General features: G+C 36.1%; 1 protein-coding gene and 1 long non-coding RNA gene across 3 annotated transcripts in view; one reads left to right on the top strand and one right to left on the bottom strand.

Moving 5' to 3' along the window:
• AK5 (adenylate kinase 5) overlaps window positions 1–23,942 on the top strand; it is an 83,149-nt gene that overhangs the window by 16,568 nt on the left and 42,639 nt on the right. The window contains exons 6-7 of the mRNA XM_058842571.1: window positions 3,389–3,580; window positions 23,627–23,717. Coding sequence (XP_058698554.1) covers window positions 3,389–3,580; window positions 23,627–23,717 — 283 coding nt within the window. The remainder of the gene's footprint in view (window positions 1–3,388; window positions 3,581–23,626; window positions 23,718–23,942) is intronic.
• LOC131580871 (uncharacterized) overlaps window positions 1–23,942 on the bottom strand; it is a 71,543-nt gene that overhangs the window by 19,995 nt on the left and 27,606 nt on the right. The window contains exon 3 of one of the 2 annotated variants that reach the window (XR_009277973.1): window positions 14,109–14,182. The exons of the other annotated variant lie outside the window; for it this stretch is intronic. This is a non-coding gene — a long non-coding RNA (uncharacterized LOC131580871). Of the gene's footprint in view, window positions 1–14,108; window positions 14,183–23,942 lie in introns of those variants that run through there. 2 annotated transcript variants of the gene reach the window in all.

Here is a 23,942-nt window from a genome sequence, read left to right as displayed (position 1 = left end):
TAATGAATTGTCCAAGGCATACCTTGTTATTATCCTCATTTTACAATTAGAAAAAAAAGAAAGAAATTAAGCCCAGGATGCCCAGGGTTTGTTTTCCCATTTTCTTAAACAGTAACTGACTTCTACAATCAGTGCAGTTTGTGGGGAACTAAAAGCAGAAGAGAACTTGCACACCTGATGGAACCATGGTGGCATTTGGATCCTTCCCTTCCTGTGGGGCTGCACCTCCCCAGCCACAGTTCCTTTAGAGAACTGAGATTGGCTGTGGTCAAGCTGCACTGTCATGTTTGTGTGAGACTGAAGGAGGCCCTCTTCCTGATAATTTCATGAGCAGTCTGTTTATCCTAAGTACTCTCTGTAAGATTTGATGCTGTATGTGAGGTCCTGTGGTGCACAAAAGCTCCAGCCCTGCACTTGAGAAGCTCTGGTATGACTTCTCAGCCAGAGCAGGTGCCATCCTGAAGTGCCGAGCACTGAAAGCAAGGCCAGCTATGGCTTGGAACATCTGAAGAATTCTTATCATCTTTCTGCCACTATTACTAGGATAAACAGAAATGTAATATTAAATAAAACTACTCACTTGTATAAATTCCTTTTGTCCTCCACTTTACTAGATCCTGAGTCCCTGTGTAATGTATGTTAGGAAGCTTCAATCAGCTGGATATCTACACAGGGACTTGAGATGTCTCTGTGCTCAGTCTGCTGCAAGGTATATCAGCCATTCCCTTTCATCAGACTGTGTTCCAGGACTAACAGGCTTTGAAATCTGTAGCACTTTCTTTCAGAATCTATTTGTGTCATAATTTGGGTTTTTTAGTACTGTATGCTTTCTGAATTCCCAAATTCCTCATTATTCTTCTATTACTAGTGAAGCAACCTTATTTAACCAAGCTACTTTTAATAATGTCCATATGGCATGAAAGTCTAACACAGAAACTTACTTTCATAGTCTTTCATGTGAATAATTATGTGCCTTAAAGCTATTATGTGGTAGTAAAATTAACTTTCATAATTAATTCATCCCATGAACAGACAGAGTAACTGTTTACAATAGTCTGAAAAGGGAAGGGAAAGTTACTCTGGTTTTCTTGATGCTGAGGGACATGTGATAGAGGTAGGAGAGAGCTTCTCTCCCACTGGAAGTTATTTTAAAAAAACAGGTTATAAGGCTAATTGTTTCAAAATCTAATAGATACTCATAAATAATTACCAGAACTATTGTCTTTGTAGTTTGTGTGCTCATGTCTCCAATCATCTACAATGTGTGTAAAAAATAATTTGATTTTCTTTTAAATCCTATTTAATTTTCTGTAATGATAAAGAGGCCACCATCTTTCTTGCTAATGCTGCTTTTCAGACTGTCCTTTATTGTTTGAAAATGGCTCTACTTTTTCACCACTTTCTGCTTCCTCATATTCATATACTACTCTGTCAGTGACCTCATTTGTAAAGGCTAATGACCAGCACCTCAGGCTGGAGAAGTTGTATTGGTTTCTTTTGACTTCCTAAGAACCTTTTTTACTCAGACTGACAGTGAAAAAGGCCAGACTATACTTCATGTTGTATTCACTCAAATGACTGAAACCCAGCTTAGATAGGATTTGGGGTTTTTTTAAACTTAGTTATTAATTTTCCAGATTCTCCACATGGGAAGTTTTGACTATTCAGTCTAGAAATATGGTTTTCTTTATGCAGTATAACACCCTTGGGTAGAGAGACCTAGACAAAGAGAGTATTCAGAAGCTTACTTGCTTTGTTCTGGGCCTCAATAACAATATATTATAGCAACTTTATAATTAACATAAAGATAGAAATCAGTTATTATTTACACCATAGTAGGTAGAATCCACGTGATACTGGTGTATAGCTCTAATTTGACTTTCAAATTTACATTGCATCAAGCTGAGCAAAGACAAAATTATTCTGTAGATAGAAAACATCATGAGAAAAATGTCTGTTTAACATTCTTGAGCATCTACCATCATTTGCATTGTAACTAGATTATGTCATTTCTAAAATAGGAAGCCACAGTTTTTACTAATATTAGTTAAAATTAAAGTATGAACTTTTTGGTTCAGGTAAGTAAAGACAGCAGAAATGAGTTTGTGCTTGTATGCAAGAACAAATAAATCCTTTCTAATTTGTAATCAGATAAAAGCTTGAACTGTTTGTTTTCATCTTAAATGCTTCTTACAGATAATTCTAATGTGTTTTAAAAGACAGCACTAAGCTAGTGAGAACTTCAGGAGAGGTAGATTTCTTTGCATCAACCAGATGGAGGAAAGTTATGAACAAAGTTAATATACATTTGTAGCTGTATTTTAAAAATCCTGCAAATTCAGGTGTCTGAGTGACTTTAGGGTGAGAGGAAGCAAGTTGCAGGTTGCACCAGGGGAGGCTTAGATTGAATGCTAGGAAAAATTGCTTTATGAAAAGGATTGTCAAGCATTGGAACAGGGAAATGGTTGAGTGACCATCCCTGGGAGTATTTAACAGATGTGTTGAGATTCTTTGGCTTCTGTTGTTTTCACCATAGGTGCTAAGTAGTAGTGACCTCCAAAGATTGCCTGTGAACATTTGTCTTCATAAGAAACTGGGTCTATCACTGCTTTCCCCACATCAAGCACTAGAGATATCTCTTCTTTAAATGCTCGATAGCATCTTATAAAGAAGATTTAACTGAGAAAGAGCTAGAGTGCAAAAATTTTTGTTTATCTCATTCCTTTAATTCCTGAACCATAGTGCAGGGATGGGTGTGACACATACCAGTGCTCACCACACAGACCAGAAAGGATAGGGGAAATTAAAACCCTTTTAGCTGCGCCACCCAACCTCTTGAAAAGTGTACTGAAGCTTTAGAGAGATTTAGAGAAATAGAGAAAGTGTTATAAGAAACCATGGCCCTTGGAACATGTCTGTTTTCACCTGATCCTAACCATAAGTTACCTTCATAGTGGCTGCTGGATTTTAAATAACACCTTACTTAAAGAGTTTCCAGATGGAAACATGCAACCATTTTCCTGCAGAGTATGAGACATCTATATTTTGCGCTTTAAAAAAAAAAAAAAAATTAGGTAGGGGAGCTTTCTGGTAATGCAAATGATGAACATAGCCTAGAGAAGGTTTTTGCTATGAAGTAAAATTTTTTCATTAAATTTTCTCCTTACATATCAGGTGAAACAAGTTAACTAGCCTCACATAAGATCAACAAGCCCCTCATTAAGCCTACAAACTTCCTGTCAAAAAAACAACATAAAATTAATGCCTACATCAAGTTCAAACTTATGCAAATGTAACATATCTGAGCCTCACATAATAATGGAATTGCTGAGTCCTGTAGTGCTGGATAATCAACTTAATCAGACTTATTGAATTGCTCTTTCCACAGATCTGTACCCCAGATTTGGTGGTATTTCTGGCATGTTCCAGTCAAAGGCTGAAAGAAAGGTTACTGAAGCGTGCGGAACAGCAAGGAAGACCTGATGATAACCTGAAAGCCACTCAAAGAAGATTAATGAATTTCAAGCAGAATGCAGTCCCACTGGTTAAATATTTCCAGGAAAAAGGGCTGATAATCACAGTAAGTCCTTTAGTGTATATCTCTGCACCTTAATTGTTGTGGCTGTATTTGGCTTCTTGTACCTTTTGCTTTAAGACAGGCTTGACAAGTCTAATTCTGTTTTAGGTTAATAGCATGGCTACTCAAGTGTTTAATGAAGACAATGAATTCATTGAGCAGTTGACAACAGTTGAATTATTGGCATGTGCTGAGTTACAGACTGTGTCTGGTTGTAATAACACACAGAACTTGGTACCACATATGGTATGAGAGCACAGATGGCCTGTTTCATTTCTTTTGATACCCTACATAGTTCACATTGGTATGTGCTTTCAAAGCAAGTGTGACTCTTTCTGTGTGCTGGTCAGACTCATGACAGGTTAAAGCATCCTTAATTGCAAAGTCATCAATTGGTATTATTCGCCTTAATTATGTACTTCAGCATCTTTCTGAATTTCAAGATGGAAATCCCAGAAAATTATTACATTAGCTTCTCCAGAGAGTATGTGTTCAGGTTTAGGATTATGATCAATTCAGTTTTTAAGGATGAGAGGACTAAAATTCTTGCAAGTCTTTCTTTGTTGTTGAGGAAGTGTGTATTTTGTGATGCTCCTATAGCCTTTACAAGTGCTCCTATGGTCTGCACATTTAGCTCCTCAGGAAATATGTGCCTTTGTGCATAAAGGAAGTGGGGCATCTGGATAGAATTGCATTTCTGTTATGGGACTCGTACAACAGAAGATTTTGTTTTTATGGAGCTTTCTTCTACTTTTTAACTCTGTTTCTTGAGAGTTCTGAAGATAGTTTAAATTGCAATGTTCACCTTGGATAACCTCTTTTCTTTTTGAAGAAAGCAGATGTTTATGATGGGTATAGAAGTGACAAAATGGTATATGAACATTAAATTACTTTACTACAGCACAAAGGAAGCAGCATATACAGAAAATATTGCACTTATTCATGCTATTTCCCCAGAGAAGGAGGAAGAAAGAAAGAAAATAGCATTCATCCTGCTGGTTATAATGCTGAACTTGGAAGACATTGAAATACTATGCAGATGAGAGCAGTGTAAGAACTAGAATAGCATAAAATAGAATTACCTAATTCTAAAAGTAGCCTAATTCCTAGAGGAGTGAATCCTTGAGGCAAGGTCAGACAAGGTCAACATTGACTAGAAGGAAATAAAAAGATTTACATTTTTCTTAAATCCCTACCTACACCTCGTCACTGCTATTCAAAACCCTAAATCTCAGACACTTCTAGCCAGCATCACAACTCTACTCAGGGGAGAGAAGCAGAACCGTTTGTCTTACAGAGTGCTATAATTTTAGAATCACAGCTCATATTTTATACATGTACTTAATAAATATATTGTTCTTCATCAATAGCAGACCAAAAGAGAAAAGAAAAAAATCACTGAAATATAACTAAATATGATTAATAAGCAGGCATTATATATAGATAATTATAATCTACTGTTAGACACTTTATGAGCAAGAAATAAAAATCTAAATTCCCAAAGAAGATTAATTTTCATGCTCCAACAGTTATTCCATACTGCTTTTAACATACTTTGGTTAATAGAAATAAGAGCCACATTCTTCATTTCATCTCTTATTGGTTAAGTTCCTTAGCTGTAAGTCTTTCCCTTCATCTTTTTTTTCACATGATCTGCAGTAATTTGCTACAGTACCCAGGTTGTACTTGTTTGATGCTCTGTATGCCTTATGTTCTCAGTCTGTGCATGGTGTACCTGTTTTCACAGTCTGATCCTGGCTTCTGTTTTTAAGGAAAGAAGTGAGGCCCCCATCTACGGTACTTCTAAGAAATAGGGAAATACAACGCTGTCCTTTCTGAAAAACTCCCTGGTTGGAATAATGATATGTAAAGTTCATTATAATTAACAAAAGTAAATATGTGATATTTTCATGAACACACAGTCTGTGTTTAAAATTCATTTTAGCAATCTGTCAGTAGTCTAACAAATCAGAACCTGACTTAACTCAAATTTAAATTCAGAAGGTATCAAGACTATAATGACACAATGTTGGACAGAGAGTATGTAAATAGATGCATATGCTGCCATTTACTGTTTCAGGAACTTTCAACAAACATTAAAACATTATGTATTGTTTACCTAGACAATAACTGTGCAAAAATTGCCTGGTGGTGGTGGGAGATATTAGTTAGATTAAGTTATAGGAGGGAGAACATGTAGGTACATAGGTGACCTTGAGTATTCTGATATTTAGCAGAGAACTTCAGTTCTGGACACAGATTTCCAAATCTCCAGTTTATGTGGAATGTAATTCACTATAGATAATGGTGTAGTTCTTGGAGATCACTGGGTTACAAAAATCTTTCAGTCAACAGTTATTAATGCTGCTCTTAGAGAGCTTAGCTGTTCTAAGCTGATATGTTTGTAGAACATATCCTGTGGTCTAGACAGAAAAAAGTTTACAGAGCTCATGGTCTTAGCAGTAGAAGTTTCTCTTACTGGAGGCAGGATTTGGTCCAGTCTGCCTTACTGACAGTGATTCTACATAAACTTAGAACTGCAGTGTCAACCTTGTTACATTAATAAGTCTGTGTGCATTTAAGGGGAGAAAATGAAAGACTGGCTGTAGTGAGACAAAAATACTAAACATTAAAAGAAGACCCTGGTCCTTACTTAAACAGCCAGAACAAGACAGCATCCTGTGGCATCCATGAAATGTGGACTTCTCTGATATCCTCATTGTTCCACTTGTCCTTTTAGGGAATTTACTGTACTTATAAAAACATTAAAATGACATTCAGATTAGTCAGAGAAGTAAAGAGAACCCAGAAAAAGTAGCTGAAGCTGGAAATTGATTCTGAGCACAAATTTAGAAGTTAAACAGTTGTGGGTGAGGGAAGTAGCTATCTGCCCTCATAAGCATCAAACAAGCCTAATGGCTGTCAACTGTCACAGAAAAATTCCCCATGGAACTGTTATATAATTTTTTTCTCTTGTTTTGGTTTGCTATAGAACTTGTACATTGAAATGAACTTTATCTAAAGGCTGTGATTTTACCAAAATGCTGCTGAAAATATCAGTTATAGTTTATTTATAAAGTTTCTCTGTTATCATACAGCTGCCCAACTTGAGGTGTTGGTTTGGGCTTTTAATTTGTTTGTGTCTGAATGCCGATTCCATAAGACTTTCATTTACTCATTCTTCCTTTAATTTTTGGCCCTTCCCTGGAGAAATGTAGCTCCTGCAGTCCTTTAAGCAGCTCCCATGGTCTACTCAAATCTCACTGATAGCAAACTATTATGAAAGGCTTCATAGGAACCCTCACCCTGCTTTCCAGGTCCTAACAGGAGCCTCTGCCAGACATGTCTCCCAAACCAGAATCCAGCTCAGAGCATCTTCTCCTCAGTGGAGGAACATGCATCTGGTTTGGCAGAACAAAGGATGAGTAGACACCTTCGTTTTCCTGGTGCCGATATTTGCACCCATCCGTGCAGTTTTTGCATTAAACAATCATTTAAAAAGAAAATTTTAAAAATCCCACTCCTCCTTCCCTGAAGTGATGCTAGGAATAGGGATTGTTAGCCACCACCTCCCCCGCGTGCTCTCACCTCCCTGCTGCAGGCTCAGAATCCCATTTACGAGCCATCTGATGCCTGGATCTTGCATCCTCGGCTGCAAAGTGATACAGACTTGGCAGGAATGGTTTCCCTCAAATGTAGCCTCATTGGTATGTGAGCATGGCCTTTCTTCCCACAGGTCAGAGATGGGGATTCGAACCTGCTTTGTTTTCTAGAGTATTGAGCTGAGATTTCCTATTAATTGGCCCAATGCCACCAAAGTATTTTCAGATGCCTCTCAGTAGTTTTAAAAATACAGCAGCCATAAGCACAGTTTTTTAGGAACATTTTCCATGTGTTTTTAATCTGACTAGTACATGGGATCTTGAGAGTACTTCTGACTTCTTGGTCATGACCAAGTGGACATGTGAAGAGGAACCCAGATAGTCTGTAGCATCTGGAGCAAACCTTCAATGTTTTAGGACATTTTTCAATCAAACAAGCAACGAAGGCAGGTGTTTGTGGGAACCTTGAGACCGGAGGTTTTGTTTGAGATTCAGGGGTCCTCTTTTATTTTACTGTATGGTAAATCATTATCTAGCTCCATGAATGTATATGGTTATATAATAATTTAAACATTTCTATAGAGAGAAAATTAGAGGTGGGATGGGAAATAATGACTATTACATTTTCATTTTTTGGTGATTCAAAGCAGTGAAAGGTAAGTTGAAGCCTAAAACAAGTAACCAGAGCTCTGCAGTGAGAGAAAGCTGTCACTTAAAATTAAGGTTTTCTGTGTCTCTCCCATATTTGATAGCCCTTTTGCAGAAAAATTGGGCTGTGAGCAAGAACCTGTAAGTGTTTCCTGTAAAACTGCTGAACTAGAGAAAGTTTACACATGTTCTAATCTCTGCTAGGTTTTACACTGTCTCAACACTATTTATGTGTTACTGTTTTGTGAGATTTTGAAGAAAAAAGCAGGTCTGTAAATGAATTTTATCTAGAAATAAGTGTAAACAAAGTGTTTGTAAATATATGCACATTTTATATGGGAACGATAGATGAGCAATTTGTGCATATATAGAAGCATGTGCACCATAAACACTTCCAAGCTTCAAAATATTTTCAGCTTCCCATTTTATGCTTTATGTCAACAAGTATATCAGAAATACCAATGTCTGCCAGAGAATGACCAAGGATGGAAACTTGCCATCTGTGTAGATAGAAGCATGCAGAGGAACCTTGAGGGTAGAAATTCTTTGCTGAGGTGAATAGTATCAGTGCAACACCATGTTCTTTTCTAACTTAGGAAGTATGATAATTTAAATAGATACCAGCTTTTTGAAAGCTGCCCTGCCTTTGGTACACCCAGTGGCTTGAATGAAGCGGAAGACTTTGAAAAAAATTAAATAAACTTTGACCAGTTTGGCTATAGAATTAGGCAGTGATGAGTGCATGGGCCAAGCTGATTTAGGAACTCCAGAAAGAGAGAGGGAATGCTGGTTTTGACAGCCACACTATCCCAGATTTTATCCATTTCTGTCACAGTGAAAGCTGATACATGTTTAAAATTAACAGACTATTTTTTTACAGATCTGAAACTAAAACTGAGATAAGTAATTAAGCCAAGTTATCATGCTAAGGAATGAACTGTAGGAGATGTTTAAAATAACATGTCCTAAATATTCTTCAAGTTATTTTAAACAGTTCATCTTAAGGTAATTAAGCTGTGTCCTTTGGGTGAATAGCAGCTTTTAATTTCATTCTTGTAGTTAAAGGGATGCTAAAAGAAGATTAATTTTTCTTATTTAGATGAGATATATTAAGAAACTAGATTGGAAAAAATACCTCTTCCCTGGGAAGACCTTTTATATTGAATCAGGAATATTTATTATCCATAAGCAAATTTTCCTATCCTGAACCACAGCTGATTTTATGAACATCCAACTGAAGAACCAAAGCTGCATTTCAGCCCTGTATTGCTGCAAACAATAAAAAACCAATTTTTTACCCAAAGTTCCATTAGTGATTTCCAGATCTAATTGCCACCAGAGGACCTTCCCACCAGTGAAAACTTCATAGTTGGTGACTTCTGGTTTTATGGCAAAACCACTTTGCTGTCATTTGGTGGAGGAAATTTGCATATTAACTCATTAGAGTTGCCACTTCAGTAGAGTCAAGATGGTCTTTCAGCTCTCACACTCACAGTCCTATTAAAATGTTACTACATCTGATAGCTTGTGCTCTACGCTTCCAGTATTTAACATCCTTATTTTCTAATGTATCATTGCTTACAGCATCTAAGTTGCTATCATTAGCTGTTGTTAGATATTTCTATTTCCTTATGCAAGTGGCAGCTGAAGATTTTTTCTGCTATACTATTCTCAAATTTGATTCAAAGCACAAAATGAGATTGCGTGAACTGGCCTCTAGCAATCAAATCTCGTACCATTCTGGGATTATCTGAGCATTTGCTCCTGTTCCTTCTCTCCTGCAGATGTACCCTGAAAGACAGGGGAGACCTAAAATATTCCACTTTTTTATTTTTTAATGCGTCATAAAGATGCATTTATTCAGATTTGTGATTGCTCAGGTATTGTAATGATGGAAGCCATTTAAGTGTCAAAACTGTCAGCAGAAAGTCTGATGATCTTAACATTATGGGCCTCTGGCACTTTTCTCCAGTATTCTGGAGTCTTATTTAGGCTTAACAAGGTTAGGTGCAGCTACAGTGTTGGTGGAGAACAGAGAAAGCTGAAAAGTTACTCATCCATTGTGTGACTCAGGGTACACACTGCACTAGACAGCACTGAAGTGAGAACTACAGCCTTCCCCCAGGGCATTTCCCCCTTGCAGAGTATTCTTATGAGCATTTCCGATGGCTGTTTGGAGGACTTTTTATTTTTTTCTAATCCAGCTAAAGAACATCTACCAAGCAGGGCTCTGAAGAACTGTATGAAATGCTTCCTAATTAGGAAAAACCAGCACTGTGTCAACTCGGGCAGCTCACTGAAGTAATATATCCCTGCTCCTTACATTCACTGATACTTACATATCAGATAACCACTAATATGGCTACTTTGTTTTTCTTATAACTGTGGTACATCATTTAGCATTAGTACAAACATTTTTGCACAGCATTGCTTTTTACCAGGTAGACATAACCTAAAATTCTTGGCAGAGATTCTCTTGTGAATGCTGTGTGCTTTGTCTTTGCTGTAACTATATATGCTTCTGTATCCTTCAGCTCAGTTATCATCCTTCCTACTTCCAGGGTTAACATTTGTATCTTTTCATCTTACATAGTACTGCAGTTTGTTTCATTAATGGCCAGTGAATACAACTATCTGTTTACTTGTTGTCGCCATATCACATTCTGCAATTCAGTAATCTACTTAAATAATAAAACAGGAAAAGAAGCTTCACAAGACATAACACTGAAATAATTGTCAAATAATTGTCACTCAAAATTATTGTCATTTTCTGTGAAGGAAGAACTGTTGTCTCCATTCTCAACTGTTCATCTCTTTTTGTGCCAACAGTCAGTCATACCAGTCACAGTAAAAGAAATAAAGAACTTATTGCACAAGATGTGGCATCTTTTCACTGTAACTTGCTACGATCAGTTATTTATATCTAGGATTGTTCATACATATGCTACCCCTCGATCTGTTTTGTTAAAAATAAAATTGCTAAAACTACATTGTTTTTAGGCAAATCTTAACATTTTTTCATTATGTACTCCACTGAATTTCTCCTCCTGTCTTTAATCAGAATGTAAAATTGAAGCTCCACGTTCATGTCTCCAATACCAGTACTTCAAAATTCTCTGCTCTGTATAGCATGCGAGGTCTTGTCTTGTATTATATCACCCACTGTATTTTGGTAATACTGTAGTTTTTCTAATGCCAAGGTCATCTCCCATCTTACCACTGCAAGATCCCAGTTAGGCAATTTGAGAAGATAATTTCCTAGCTTCCTGCTATGTCCTGCCTTCTGGGCTTTTTTTGGTCTGCTTTACTGAAAAGAACAGACTCTGTAAATGCAGAGTCCTTACTAAAAGGGAACCAAGAATGTGGGCAATACAGCTCTTAGTCAAGTTGCTTATTAAATTTATTGGTCCCTAAGACATTAGAAAAAATATCCAGCAATCCTCTTTGTATCTGCACCCTATTGCAAGAATTTCACCGTATAGATTCTACATAATACAGATTCACAAAACCCCAAGGCAGGTCATTTCTGTTTCTTTTGCAAGAACATCCTCTCTGCTTTCTGTCAGGCTCTGTAGGTCGCCTCAGTCTGCTGTAATGGCCATTAAAGGTTTCATGGGTACTTTAGCTTTCATCTCTGACCCTGTTCATGGGGTGCAAGACATAAATGAGCTCAGATCTGGTACTGTGAACAGAGGGTTTTCTTCATTTATGCATTTCATGTTCCCTCACACCTCTTGATCTTTAGAATGAGGGTCAAGAGCCATGTGAATTCTGAAATGAGTTTAGTTTTAAGGACTATTCATTAAATCCTTGAACTACAGCCAGGAGACCACTCATCAGAAAAATCACTAAATTTAGTAGGGTGAGTGTATAGAGAAAAAGTTAAACAAATTTGGGTAGTCTCTCACAGGTTAGGTCAGCACTTGGCAACAGAAGGCATGCCAGTGTTTCTTGGAAAGATGCCTCTGCTGAAACACTGAGCTGAACAACCACTCATGTTAGTGGGAACTTTTGAAAGAATTTATTTCTTGTTAAAGCTGCACAACAATTTGTTATAACCCAAATCTAATAACATATCTTGCAAATATTAATTATTCCTTGGTTTAAAGGTTATAGTTGCTTATTTTACATTGAGAAAAATTCAAACAAACTGCAAGATTCCCTTTTCCCCATGAATTGCACAAGCATGGGGACCTTTGCCCATTTAAAAAAAAAACTGCCTTGGATGAAGATTTACTAGAAGATAACTGATATTTGACATATGAAACAAGGCCTAAATCTAAACTTTTTTGAGTACATGATTTGGCCTGAGTATGAAAAAGGACAAATAAAAAGTTTTAAGCAAGAATAGAAGCTTGTGAGAATTTCTTCACTGGAGTATGGATGAGAATAAGCACGTAGAGAGTGTCTCACCCTTCTCTAATTTCTGTATTTACACAAGTTGTACTGGTCCGAGAGGAGGGTATAAGGGAACCCACTGTAAAGGAAATACAGGGAAGTACCAAGGGTCTCATTACACAAGGCAGAAGAGTGTTGAGCTAAATTAGCTGGTGTGCAACAGCCAGTGCTTGCAGAGCCAGCAGCTAATGGGCTCTCTGCAGACTCCTGATCCTCACACTGGAGGGAGGAGGAGGCCAGCAACCTCCTGAGAGCCACTGAAGGGCTTTTAAAGAAATGGGGGCTATTCTGTTCTCTGTAGAAGGGTCTACAAGATCTTTTGTTTTATGAAGTATTTGTATTTAGTCAGTTCCTCATCTACCTTGGCATAATTTTAATAGAGAGTAAGCTTTACAAATAATTAGGATCTGCCTCTAAATTATTTTTCTTCATTTTTAATAGAGACTACTCTCAAAACTTGTGGAATCAAGTAAGGGGTTACAGGTCTCTGGAAGTTTGACTTCTGAAAGTTTCTGGGAACTAGAAACTATAGTACAAACTAAAGGAAATTTTGTTTTCTTTGTAGCAATAATGGCTGTATGAAACATAGTCATTGTTTGAACTAAAGTTTTAGAAAACTAATTTTAAGAACTAGCATATCTGAACTGTCTTGAAAACTCCGCAAAATCTTGTTGTTGGTTCTATAAATTATCACAAATCCACTTCTAGATGGAATGAGTATTGATACTTCCTGCTTAATATTTATCATGCCTATTGGAGAAGATGGTGACCCTCAGAGTGAAAAAAATAATTTACCTTTATATAATACTCTGTAAGAGTTACAAGAGCTAGTAAGATTTAGGATACACAAAAGGAGAGAATTTGAATTGTATTAATGATTACTAATTAGGAGATTCTTGGTTGGAACCCATTTAAACATTTTTTTGTTAAAACATATTTTTACTGTCAGATTATCCAAGTAATTTCATTCAAAATTAAAGCAAAAAAGTTATAGAAAGAGAAAGGAACATTCAAAAGATTTTGTTTTCTCTCACTACAGCTTAAACCATGTGGGAGAGTAGGTACATACAATCCCCCCAATCCCTTTCATATGCAAAAAAATTGGGCTGTATTCACACTGTCTTTTTTTCCACTTTAAGTAGGTTCACTGCAAAAGTAAACAAACCTTCAATTTCTTTAATGTGTTCTATTTAATTAGAATTGTAAACAAAAAAAAGTGCAGTGGAAAATATCTTTAAGCCTTCATAAATGAAGGCTTAAAAATATCCAAATAATCAAAACTAAACATCAAAAAACTTAATAATAATTTTTTTATACAAATTGCTTTTAGAACTTCTTACATTTTCTGAATATATTAACAGTAAAGACCAAGTTCCTGTTTTCTAAGGTCTGTAAGTGCCAGGATCCAAAGCCTATGCCATTCAGTCTGGATCACATGAATGGTTTTAGTAATATTTTTATCAGGAGTAACATTTTACTAATAAAGGCAAACATAAATCACACATTAGTTATCTTAAGGTAAATTAAAAACAACATATGGTTGCTAAATTTTCTAAATAGCTACTATTTCTAGTCACTGTTTGAGTCCCAGCCATTACTACAATACCAGGAAAGGCTGACAGAGAGACAGATCTTTTGTGTACTTTTAGCTGGCTTATATTACAAAGACAAACACTTTGAACACACTTAATTTTGTAATTTGTTGCCCATGTTTTGCTGGGATCCCAGTAGAAATTAACATCACTATGCAGCTGCAAGATTGAGCTTATTCTGCCAAAGCAATCAAGGGTTGAAACAGTCAGAACTACTCATACTAGCACTCGGCAGCAAATGGAAAGGTGGAAGCTTCACGGATATTTCTTTTATCAGGTGACATTGAAAACAACCAAACAACCGCAGTGTGAGGAACACCACGATGTGCCTCATCCAGCAGAAAAACAGGACAATGGTGAAGGAGCTGTGGTGATGGAGAGCAGTAGCCAAAACTATTTTAATACAGAGAAAACTCCTAATTATAAAGTAATTACTGTTCAGTAAATGTAAAGTGGTGGGTTCTGGTTCAGAACATCAAAAGCTCTAATTTTCTGCAAAATTGAAGGAAAAGTCAGTTATAGCAGTTTTAATAGATAACGTTATTTGAAAACTCAATATAGGTTACTTAGCTTGCTTTTGCAATAAATTATTTATACTTTAACAATGTATTCATACTAACTATGGTATTAGACCCCAAGTGTTGGAGTTTCAGGAATTCTGTAAAGCACTTAGCTCAAACAAATAGCCAGAGGGAAAGTTATGAAATTCTAATAAAAGAAAGCTTACAGAGACTTAATTTTGATCTTTCTTGGGTCTTTTGTTTCATCGTTCTCCTGCAACATACATTATTTTCACATTACATGCATTTCTTTTCCACATCCCTATCCCTTCTCAGATTTAATTTTCATAGTGAGGGTGATTTTTCTGATTTGTAATTTCCAGTTTTCTGATCAATACACTGGCCATTTTCTGTGCCAAGACATTTCTTGGACATTTATCATGCTTTTTAAAATAAATTAATTATATTAGTTAGGGCTTCCCTAGAATTATATTTCATTTAATAGCCTCTGGTAAGAAATACTGTCAAAAGCTTTAAAAAAGTTAAATGAATTATGTCAATCAGTTCCACTTCATCCACGTGTTTTATGATATTTTAAAAATGCTTTCAGCCTACATAATCATGTGGGATTTTGTCCTACATTTGTTTCCAAAAAATACATGCTAGATGCAAGAATGTCATATTCTGTGATGACTAAAGCAATAGTTTCTGTCAGTATCTCCTTAGCTTGCCAGCTTTCATTTATAAATCAAGTAGTCTCCTTTTTGCTCTGAAACAACATGCTCCAATAATTTAGATGTCAAATCAGAACTTTCTGGTACAGAAAATAAAATAGCAGTGGCTCACTTCTTGCTGCAGGAAAGAAACTCATATCCTTCCTGTAACAGCACAATTGGAAGCTGGCTTTATGGCTTTTATCCTGAACTCAGACTGACATCTGCTAAATATTATCCTGTTTGATATGAGTCCTATTTCTACAGATAAATAATTTATTTCATGAAAATTTAGTACTTTTTAGCTCAAGATGACCAAGGGAGGGCTTGTTATCAAGGATCCCAACACCATTTATGAAGTTTGTTAATACAGAAAACAACAGTGGAAATGCTGCTTATCCTGGGTCAGAATTTAGTTAATACACAGGAGCTGTGTAACCTGGAATTAAAATTTATTTTTATCTTCCAAAGAAAATAGAAAAGCCAAAAATTTTCAAAAGTTTAATTTCTTACAGTGTGAAATTCCATTCTGAAGAGCTACAACTATTGCAGATGAAATTATTTGTGTTGCTAAGGTCCTAGATGACTAAAAATGTCACATTATTTCTTGAATTAAATGCAGATTTTGCATGTGAAACACCCACATCATCCAGTGTTTAAGCCTATGGTTTACCCTCTACTTGTTCTTGCAGCTGAGTCATTAGTCCTCGTGCTTGAATAACTGGCTAAATTTGCAGCTGAAATTAACTCAGGAGTTTTTTTGTTAGCTTTCAGATGGTAGCATTCTTCCTTAGAAAATTCTGATGATACATCGGCAAAAATTGTATTTTTGGTAATAATTGCTATGAAGTCATCTAATAGTAAAAGACCAGACAACAATATTTTAGTATTTTGCATTCAAAATCTCTTCCACAAAAGCCAACAGGAGAAATGCTATTGATCTTGAAAGGGAAATGTTTGGCTATATTTGGCAGAAGCATCAGTGTTTTTCTTTGAAATAAATTGCAAACTGTCAATAGAAGAAAATAGTATTTATAGGAAGAAATGTCTTTTATTTCTGAGTTTTTCTAAATTCTTTTGTTTTCTGATTTGAATTAGAGTTGTTGCTCACTGGACCTTTTGGGGAAGCCAATGTCACTGTGCCAGTCTGTGATTTGTACATGCTGTGGGACCTGATGCTAGAAAATTATTTGGTTTTGTTTTAAACAAAGGAAGAGTGACACAGGAGCTCTACAGGCTGGGGGAAACTTATATTTTTAAAACTTTAATAAGAAAAAGTCTCTTTTTCTTATTAAACACAAACATACTGGTTAATGGCATTTAGTTATAGGGCTCATTCTGGTTGAGAAATGCTTTTGCAGTCAGTATTAGCCAAAAAAGGGTATTGAGGAAAGCATTTATTTGAACATGCTGGTGATCAGAGCTGTTTCACTGAACTGGGTGCCCTGCGAATGTGAATATTCCAGTACTCATCTCATGGGGTACTGGAAGAAATAAGGGAATTGTGCTGTAGAAACTGATCCTTAACTGGTTTATTCCCAAAGAGTTCAACCTGACGAACAAGGGCACATCCAAGTCTCATTGAAGTCTTCATAGGTAAAGGTGGAAGAAAAAAACTACTGGAAGAAAAGCATTATTATCGTGGAAAGGAAAAACAAAGGCATTTGGGAAAGAGCTGGGTAATTCTAGATCTTTCTGTAATGTCCCTGAGCTGTATAAAGCAAAGTGACAATTACAGCTTTTATTGACTGAGCTTCATGTCACTTGTTTGTACCTCTATGCCCTTTGTCTACATTTCAAAATACTGAATTTTACATTAATGCTTCACTGTTGCAGCATCACTGAGTTCTGATAAATAAGAAAGGCAAGCTAAGGCACAGAGGGCTGTTAAAGCTGTGTGAGGATTTGGACAGCTTCGAGTCACACCTGACTCTGTAATCAGTAATGTCCTTCCCCTTCCTTCAGGGTTAGGTGCATTAAAGTAAAAAATCAAACAATTTATTCTAGACCCAGTGGAGGTAGAGAGTAAGATGATTTCTCCCTCAGGCTGAATGTTTTCCTGGGTTCTACAGGAACAGAGTAAAAATTAATTCATGGAGCATCTCCTAACTCAGACCATAATTAAGTTTTCCATTCAAGCTCTTCAGAAGCGATTTGTCTGGATGCTCAACACCACTGTTCTGTTTCTTTGTAATACCATTTACCTCTATAAAAGCAATTTCCTTTAAAATGTAAATGCATAGTGAAAATTACTCCAACAGTGGAACGCATATTTTTTAAAATAAGTAAAAGTGTTTGTGCTTCCAAGATACAAAAGATCTCTATATATATTCATATACCAAATAATTTCTTCGGTTTCAATTAATCTTCAAAAATAGTTAATATAGTTGACTTTGCTATAGAAGCTGCTGAACAGACGTAATACGTGTCAGGGAGCAAGTTTTCAATGATTTGCAAAGTGAATATGCACACAGAGTTTATATGTAGAGATGCTGGCTGTATTTATAGCTTGAAAAGTTCCTGCTAGAAGTAACTTATCTGAAAAGTCAGACAACCCAGAACAAACACATGCAAATCATGTCCTTTTAAATGCTATGTGAAATAATGCATATGATGCCTAATTTGGTTCTGATTCCTGACGATGATTTCCAATATAAATAGAATATTTATGGTAGGGGTCAGGGTAGTACAGAGAAATGGCTGAAATGTTTTGAATTGTTTATTATTGACTATGTTAAATTGACTTCAGGTTAACAGAGTTAGAAATACAAATATGGTGGAGGATAGTGCCTACTGGAAGCTCAGAGTACCTCTAAGGAATGGAGAACATGATGCAAAAATGATTGTGTTAATAAAAGAGAAATACATCTACTTTCCACATAATAGTTACCAGCCTTCCAGATGAATATCCTTATTGGGGAAAATACTAACCAACCAGTGCACTCTAACATGTGCACAGGCAGAAGGCTTTGCATCTTAGTGTTATGAAAAATGTATATGTTCCAAACACACTCTGTGGTACCATCAGCTTCCCTATTAAACAAGCAATTGCTTCATCCTCTCAAGTCCATGAATTTTCTGTTACCATGCCATCAAATTATGGATTTCTCCCCTCACCCCAATCACATCCAACTCTCCTTCAGTTTGTCTGCTTTCTGCTCTACAAGGGTCTGTAATTGCACAGTGTCTTTCCCATCATCTCTTGCCACCACACTGCCTGAGGCGCTCATTATTATCAGCTGAAAACTGGTGTAAGTCAGGGTGTTGCTCAAATGATCACAGCATAAAGGAAGAAGTTCTCCCTCTGTCTACCTATCAGAAGCTATTACTCCACATAAATGTACAAACACAGGCTATTACTTCTGCTATTGTTGTTTCTTCGAGTGAGAGTTACCATTTCCTTGCTGTTGCTCCGTTCAATATTCCACGTACAGAAGCTGGCTTAGCAGTTTTACTGTGGAGGGAGGGAAACTGGCAGAACATCTCCACACTTGTGTGCCATGGCACTAAGTTGTTAAGTTTAGCATGAAATAAGAGAAAAATCTCTTTAAGAACAAAAAACCCCCGAGCCTGTGTTTTGTAATAATTCCATTATTTGTGTAGTGCCCAATTAATAAAAAGGGATCTGTGAATAGAAAAATAATAGAAAAAATACAAAATATACAAGAATAGTGGCTTTGAATTGCACCTATTTTAAGTAAATGAGTTTGGGATACAGGAAAGCTACCAGCAGCTGCTGCAGAACTGTCAGCTCCACTCAGGGCTAGAGAACATTCACCCCCATGCTTGTTTACAAGTAGCACTCACAGCAGTAGATCCTTAGACACAAGTGGAACTTGACAAACTAACGATAGACGTATGAGGACTCTGCAATTATTTATGAATCCTCTTTGGAACTCCTGAGGTAAAAAAAATTAAGGCTTTAATAGGCTTATTTTAGATAACCCAGAGTATTCCTTAGGATTGTAGTAATGGTGTTGATATCTCCAGTTCAGTTTTGTTCTAAATTTCTGATACCAATTTGTAACCTCTGCTAATTGCATAATATTTTAAAAATCAATGGTAAGCTCAAGTGTAATTTCGGTTGCAGGTTTTTTTCTGTGTGTGGTAAAATATAATGTAAAAATTAATCTGAGATTTCAGAGTATGGAAAAGAACAAAAATATTAGAAATAGAGAATGGATTAGAGAGAAATATCTCTCCTCTATATCCTCATCCTGCCATTTTGGGGTATTTTAGAAGTTTTTTTGGTTTTATTTAAGTGTATCAATAAAAATACTTTATAATAGTATTATATTATACTATTTATAATATACTATACTGTATTATACTATTTATAATAGTATAATAGTTCCCTGAACTCCCAGTCTGCACATTCCAGCTTCATTTCGGTGCCTTTGCTTATTGGTTTTCCTATACAAGTCTTCAACTAATTTTTCTCGTCCCCCATCCCAGTGGTTATTATACTGCTTTATACATTTTTCCTCACATATTTCTTTGCTTTTTTCCTATGTTGCTTATGTTTTCCTTTTGATTTTTCCACTTTCTCTACAAATAACTGCAGAAGTCAATTCTAATTATTAAGAGAAGCAAACTACTGATGGAACAACAATAATGAAGGGTTTCTGTGTGGGTGTCCGAAAATGGTAAAGCAGCACCTATACCCCAATGCTGTTTCTCGCTTCACCTTCTAGTATTACCAGGGGTAAAACAGAACTTGTTCTTACTTGTTTTCAATCCTTCAGGAGCAAATCCCTGCCTAAATCAGTATGAATAATAATGTGTTCTTGTTGCATTTGCAGCTGCTACCACCTGAGAAGCATTATAACTTGCTCAATCTTATGAATCTCCTTATTTTACTAGGATTGTCAACTTTTCAACCAAAAATATCAACACTTAAAGGGGAGTGGTGCAATCTGGCTTCTAAACTAGGTATATCTTAAAAGTGTGGGAAAACTGTGGTACAAGAAGCCACGTTCTCTTTTCTGCAGATAAATCATTTTTTTACTTTAAAAAAATTGTTCCTCACTGCAGGTGATAATATATGGGTAATTTGTCCACTTCCAAAACAATGGTTGTGTTTCACTTCCATGGATCTGGTTAATGGATTACAAAGCCAGAAGTGACAGCTCTGGCTATGTAGAGCAATTCTATTTCCCTTAATTAGATACCATTTTAATTTTATTAATATTTTTCTTTTTAGGAATAATCTAAAACTTTCAAATAATAGGGAATCTATTGCAAATTGTGATAAATTAAGCAGTAAAGACAGCAATGTCAGAATAAAATTTGCTGTTTGCTTACATTCTGAATTTGTCTCACATGCCATGTCATCCTTGCATCCTACAGTTTTGTCTTCTGGACATAATAACTTCTAAAATTTCTCTTTCCCATGGAAAGGCAAAGGACAAAGATCATTGTCACAGTCTGTCTGGAAGTCCCTCCAGTTTACCAGCTGTGGATACTGGCACTGCATCGAGCATCCAGAGGCTTTCACCCCTGTGCCAAAATACCACAATGTTATGTTATGTTTAATTTGGACGTGGCTTATTTTCTTTTCATGGACATCCATCATATCCTAAAATCGAGGACATTTTCATCTATTGTTGTAAATGTTATTTAACTACATGTTTGCTTGGGGATTTTTATGCTTTCTCCATTTCTAACTTTATTTCAAGCTGCATCAACAAGAATTCCCTTCAAGTCTGCTGCAATCCAATTTCTTCCTATCTTTCCTGTACTCCAGTTTGAAAGGCTAGTGTGATCTCACCCCAGGAATGTTTTAGATAAACCACCTGCAAAAACCAGCAGTTTCATTGGAGGTGAAACAGTCTGTAAGGGGCAGTGCCAGGATGAATAACACTCTCACACAAAATTTTAGTTAACTGCAGCTTCCTTGATGTTTGTCCCCTGTCAGATGTGAGGAAAAAATTCTGCACTTTTTTCTTTGACTCAATACATGGTATTACCAAACCTCCATTTATCATCATGGACCAGTGATATTTGCAATTTTCAGTAACTCAGGCAATTTTTCTGTGGAGCTCCTTGTGTTGGCTGGGATTTGTTGGATGCTTATTTAGAAACAATAATCATTCTCTCTCTGTGAGCAGCAACAACCACCTGCATTCCCTAGGGCAATTATTTAAAATGCAGAACATCTAGAAAGTATTTTTCATCATTTTTATATAACACCATGCCAGTGAAAAATTCTGCAATTCAACAATGCTCGTGTGAAAATAAGATAAACTTTCCAGAAACTCATTAAGTCAGTCATCATTTACTTAAAAAAACAATAAAACCAAGTATAACGCCCAGATGTACCTTAGGAAGGTTTGTGAAACCTTTCAGAGATTTAGATTGGTTTCTTAAAGAAATGTGATGCTCTTGTCCACTGAGGTCCTCCCTAATCTTTCCTGCCCCAACAAAACAGAGACAGAACAAAACCGCCCTTAGTGCCTCATGGAGGGAAATGCGATAAAGTAAGGTCAGAACCCAAACCCCTTTGGCCACATAGGTAAGAAACACTTTGCTTCTTCCTGCATCACTGGTAAAGAGTACACCAATGCAGACGACAATACAGTTAATGTTTAATAAAGTTACACTTCTATAAAACATAAGCCTTGACTACAATTAAACTGAGACATCCATTAAGATACTCCTAGATTACTTAGTTGCAAAGAGCTATGTATTGAATCAAGTAGGGATTTGTTTTCTGTAAGGAAAGCAACCTATGGATTTAGACAGGTTCTGCTAAAAATACAAATTTACTGCTGCTTGTTCTGTGTGACTAGGGTTGTTTGAATGTTTATCTTTTAGTAAAGCCTCCACTAATTATCAAAGGATTTAATTCTAAAATATTTAGCATTTCAGTGAAATACAAAACTCACAAGGTTACTTAGTTTCTGTCAAAAATAATTTTTCCATGCAAGCTACCTTGCCTTCCTGTGGCTCAGGGTATTACAATTCTCATTTTGTGAGGGGAAAGCTGAATCTATGTGCAAGCTTCAAATAATTGGTTTTCTTTGGGTGACAATATAAGCTTTCATTACAAAGCCCAGACTTTTCAGAATGCTGAAGCACAGCTGGTGTTCTTTGAACAGGAAAGTTGGTGTTTCAAATTCTTGGAACCTTCGGAACATTTTGAGATTGATCATGCGGTTTTTTCATGGTGGACTGGATTATTCAGAGGAATGCTACTAATGAGAAAGCAAGTCTGTCATCTCTCCAAGTGTGGTGTGACCTACACTATAATGATCAGACACAACCTGATTACAGTTTACTGGGTTTTATGCATACACATACCCACAAAGATGATATAAGTCTTCCCCAGAATGCATTAGGAGCACTCTTTTCCTATCAGCAAGGACATTCCAAAGCTGCTCTTTGTGTATCAATAACAATTTGCCCAAAAGTTTTATTTTATTAACAGCTGTTATATTAACAGCTTTATTTAAGACTTGTTCTTCCACAAGCCTTGGTCTTGACACAAGTTAAAATGTAATCCCTCTAACAGGTAAATACAAATAAATTTCTGCTTTAGAATTTTTTTTTAAATGCTTTGAGTTATGACAAACACTGAATGGCAAAAGAATTTCTCAAAATTAGATAAATATCTGCCCAGACAGATGGTGACTGCTGCAGGATGAACTTCTGAGTGGTCATCAGGGTCAGAGCCCCAAACTCCATTTAAAGAACCAGTCAGAAAAGTCCATGTATTGATATTTATAGTAGGCTCATCTATCTGAATATGTGATGATCTAAATAAGCAAAGCTTGATAAATACAGTACGGAAAATCACAAACCCACTGCTAGACACGTCATTGTAGCACAACTTCCCCCCTGCCACAGTCACCTGACCATAAAAATAAACTTGTCAGACAGACCCTAGAAAAAGCTTGGGAGAATAAGTATCAGAATCAGGAAAAAGATAGAATAAATGAAAAAGAAGGCTAAAATCCTAAGAAATTAATTATTTGCTGTTTTAAAGGAGCTCTTCTTTCATGATTTAATTGATTTATCACTAAGTCATAGCACTTTCTGATACTGAGAGAGGAGAGCTCTCTTTTCTATAAGTAGGGGATTTTCAAAATCACTTATTCCTTCCTAAGAGTTTTGCTCAACTATTTGAAGAAATTGTACTTGTCACAAAATTTTGTTCCAGACAATCCAGAAGTTGCTGAAAGTTTTTCACTTGCAAATTAAAAAAGTTAATTATGATAATCACCAAAAAGAAGTGACAGTAAAGTAATCCTATTTCTGGTCTCTATGACAATTTTTTCAACCATCCAATGACTGAAGAAGTGATGTGCATTACTAGTTTTACTGTCTGCTTTGAAACTTCATTCTCTGAGAACAAGTCAATTTTACTTTTAGTTTCTGCTTCTGACAGGCTATTAAAAATAGCCAAAATGATTTACAAAATTAAAGTCAAAATCTAAATGATTCATACCTAAAGCAATGGACTGCACATATTAAAATAGAAAGGCTCCTATCAGAAAGGATTGGGATCAGAAGTCACAGTACATGTTGATGTTCAGCCAAGTAGTAAGCAGCATCTAATTGCCAACTTTTTCTTTTCCTTTTTTTTTTTTTTCAGTTTGACGCAGACAGAGATGAAGAAGAAGTGTTCTCTGACATAAGTTCAGCAGTTGACAATAAACTATTTGCAAACAAAGAGACTGCAGCAGGTGAGTTAATATAAGATTTAAAGAACCATATTTATTGTACTGCATTTGACATTGGGATGCCTTTTTCATATTCTTCAAGTTTGGATGTAGGTACTGTAGCAGAGTCTTGACCAACCTCAAACATTTGCACAATCAGGGACAAAAAAAATCTCTTTATATTTGGAAACTTCATATAGCCTATCCAACAACTTGTTTATCTACAAGTTAACCTTAAAATACTATGGG

The sequence above is a fragment of the Poecile atricapillus genome, chromosome 7 (genome assembly GCF_030490865.1).
Source record: "Poecile atricapillus isolate bPoeAtr1 chromosome 7, bPoeAtr1.hap1, whole genome shotgun sequence".
Taxonomy (NCBI): Eukaryota; Metazoa; Chordata; class Aves; order Passeriformes; family Paridae; genus Poecile; species Poecile atricapillus.
Note: the sequence above shows the minus strand (reverse complement) of the source record. Positions and strands in the feature narration are given on the sequence as shown.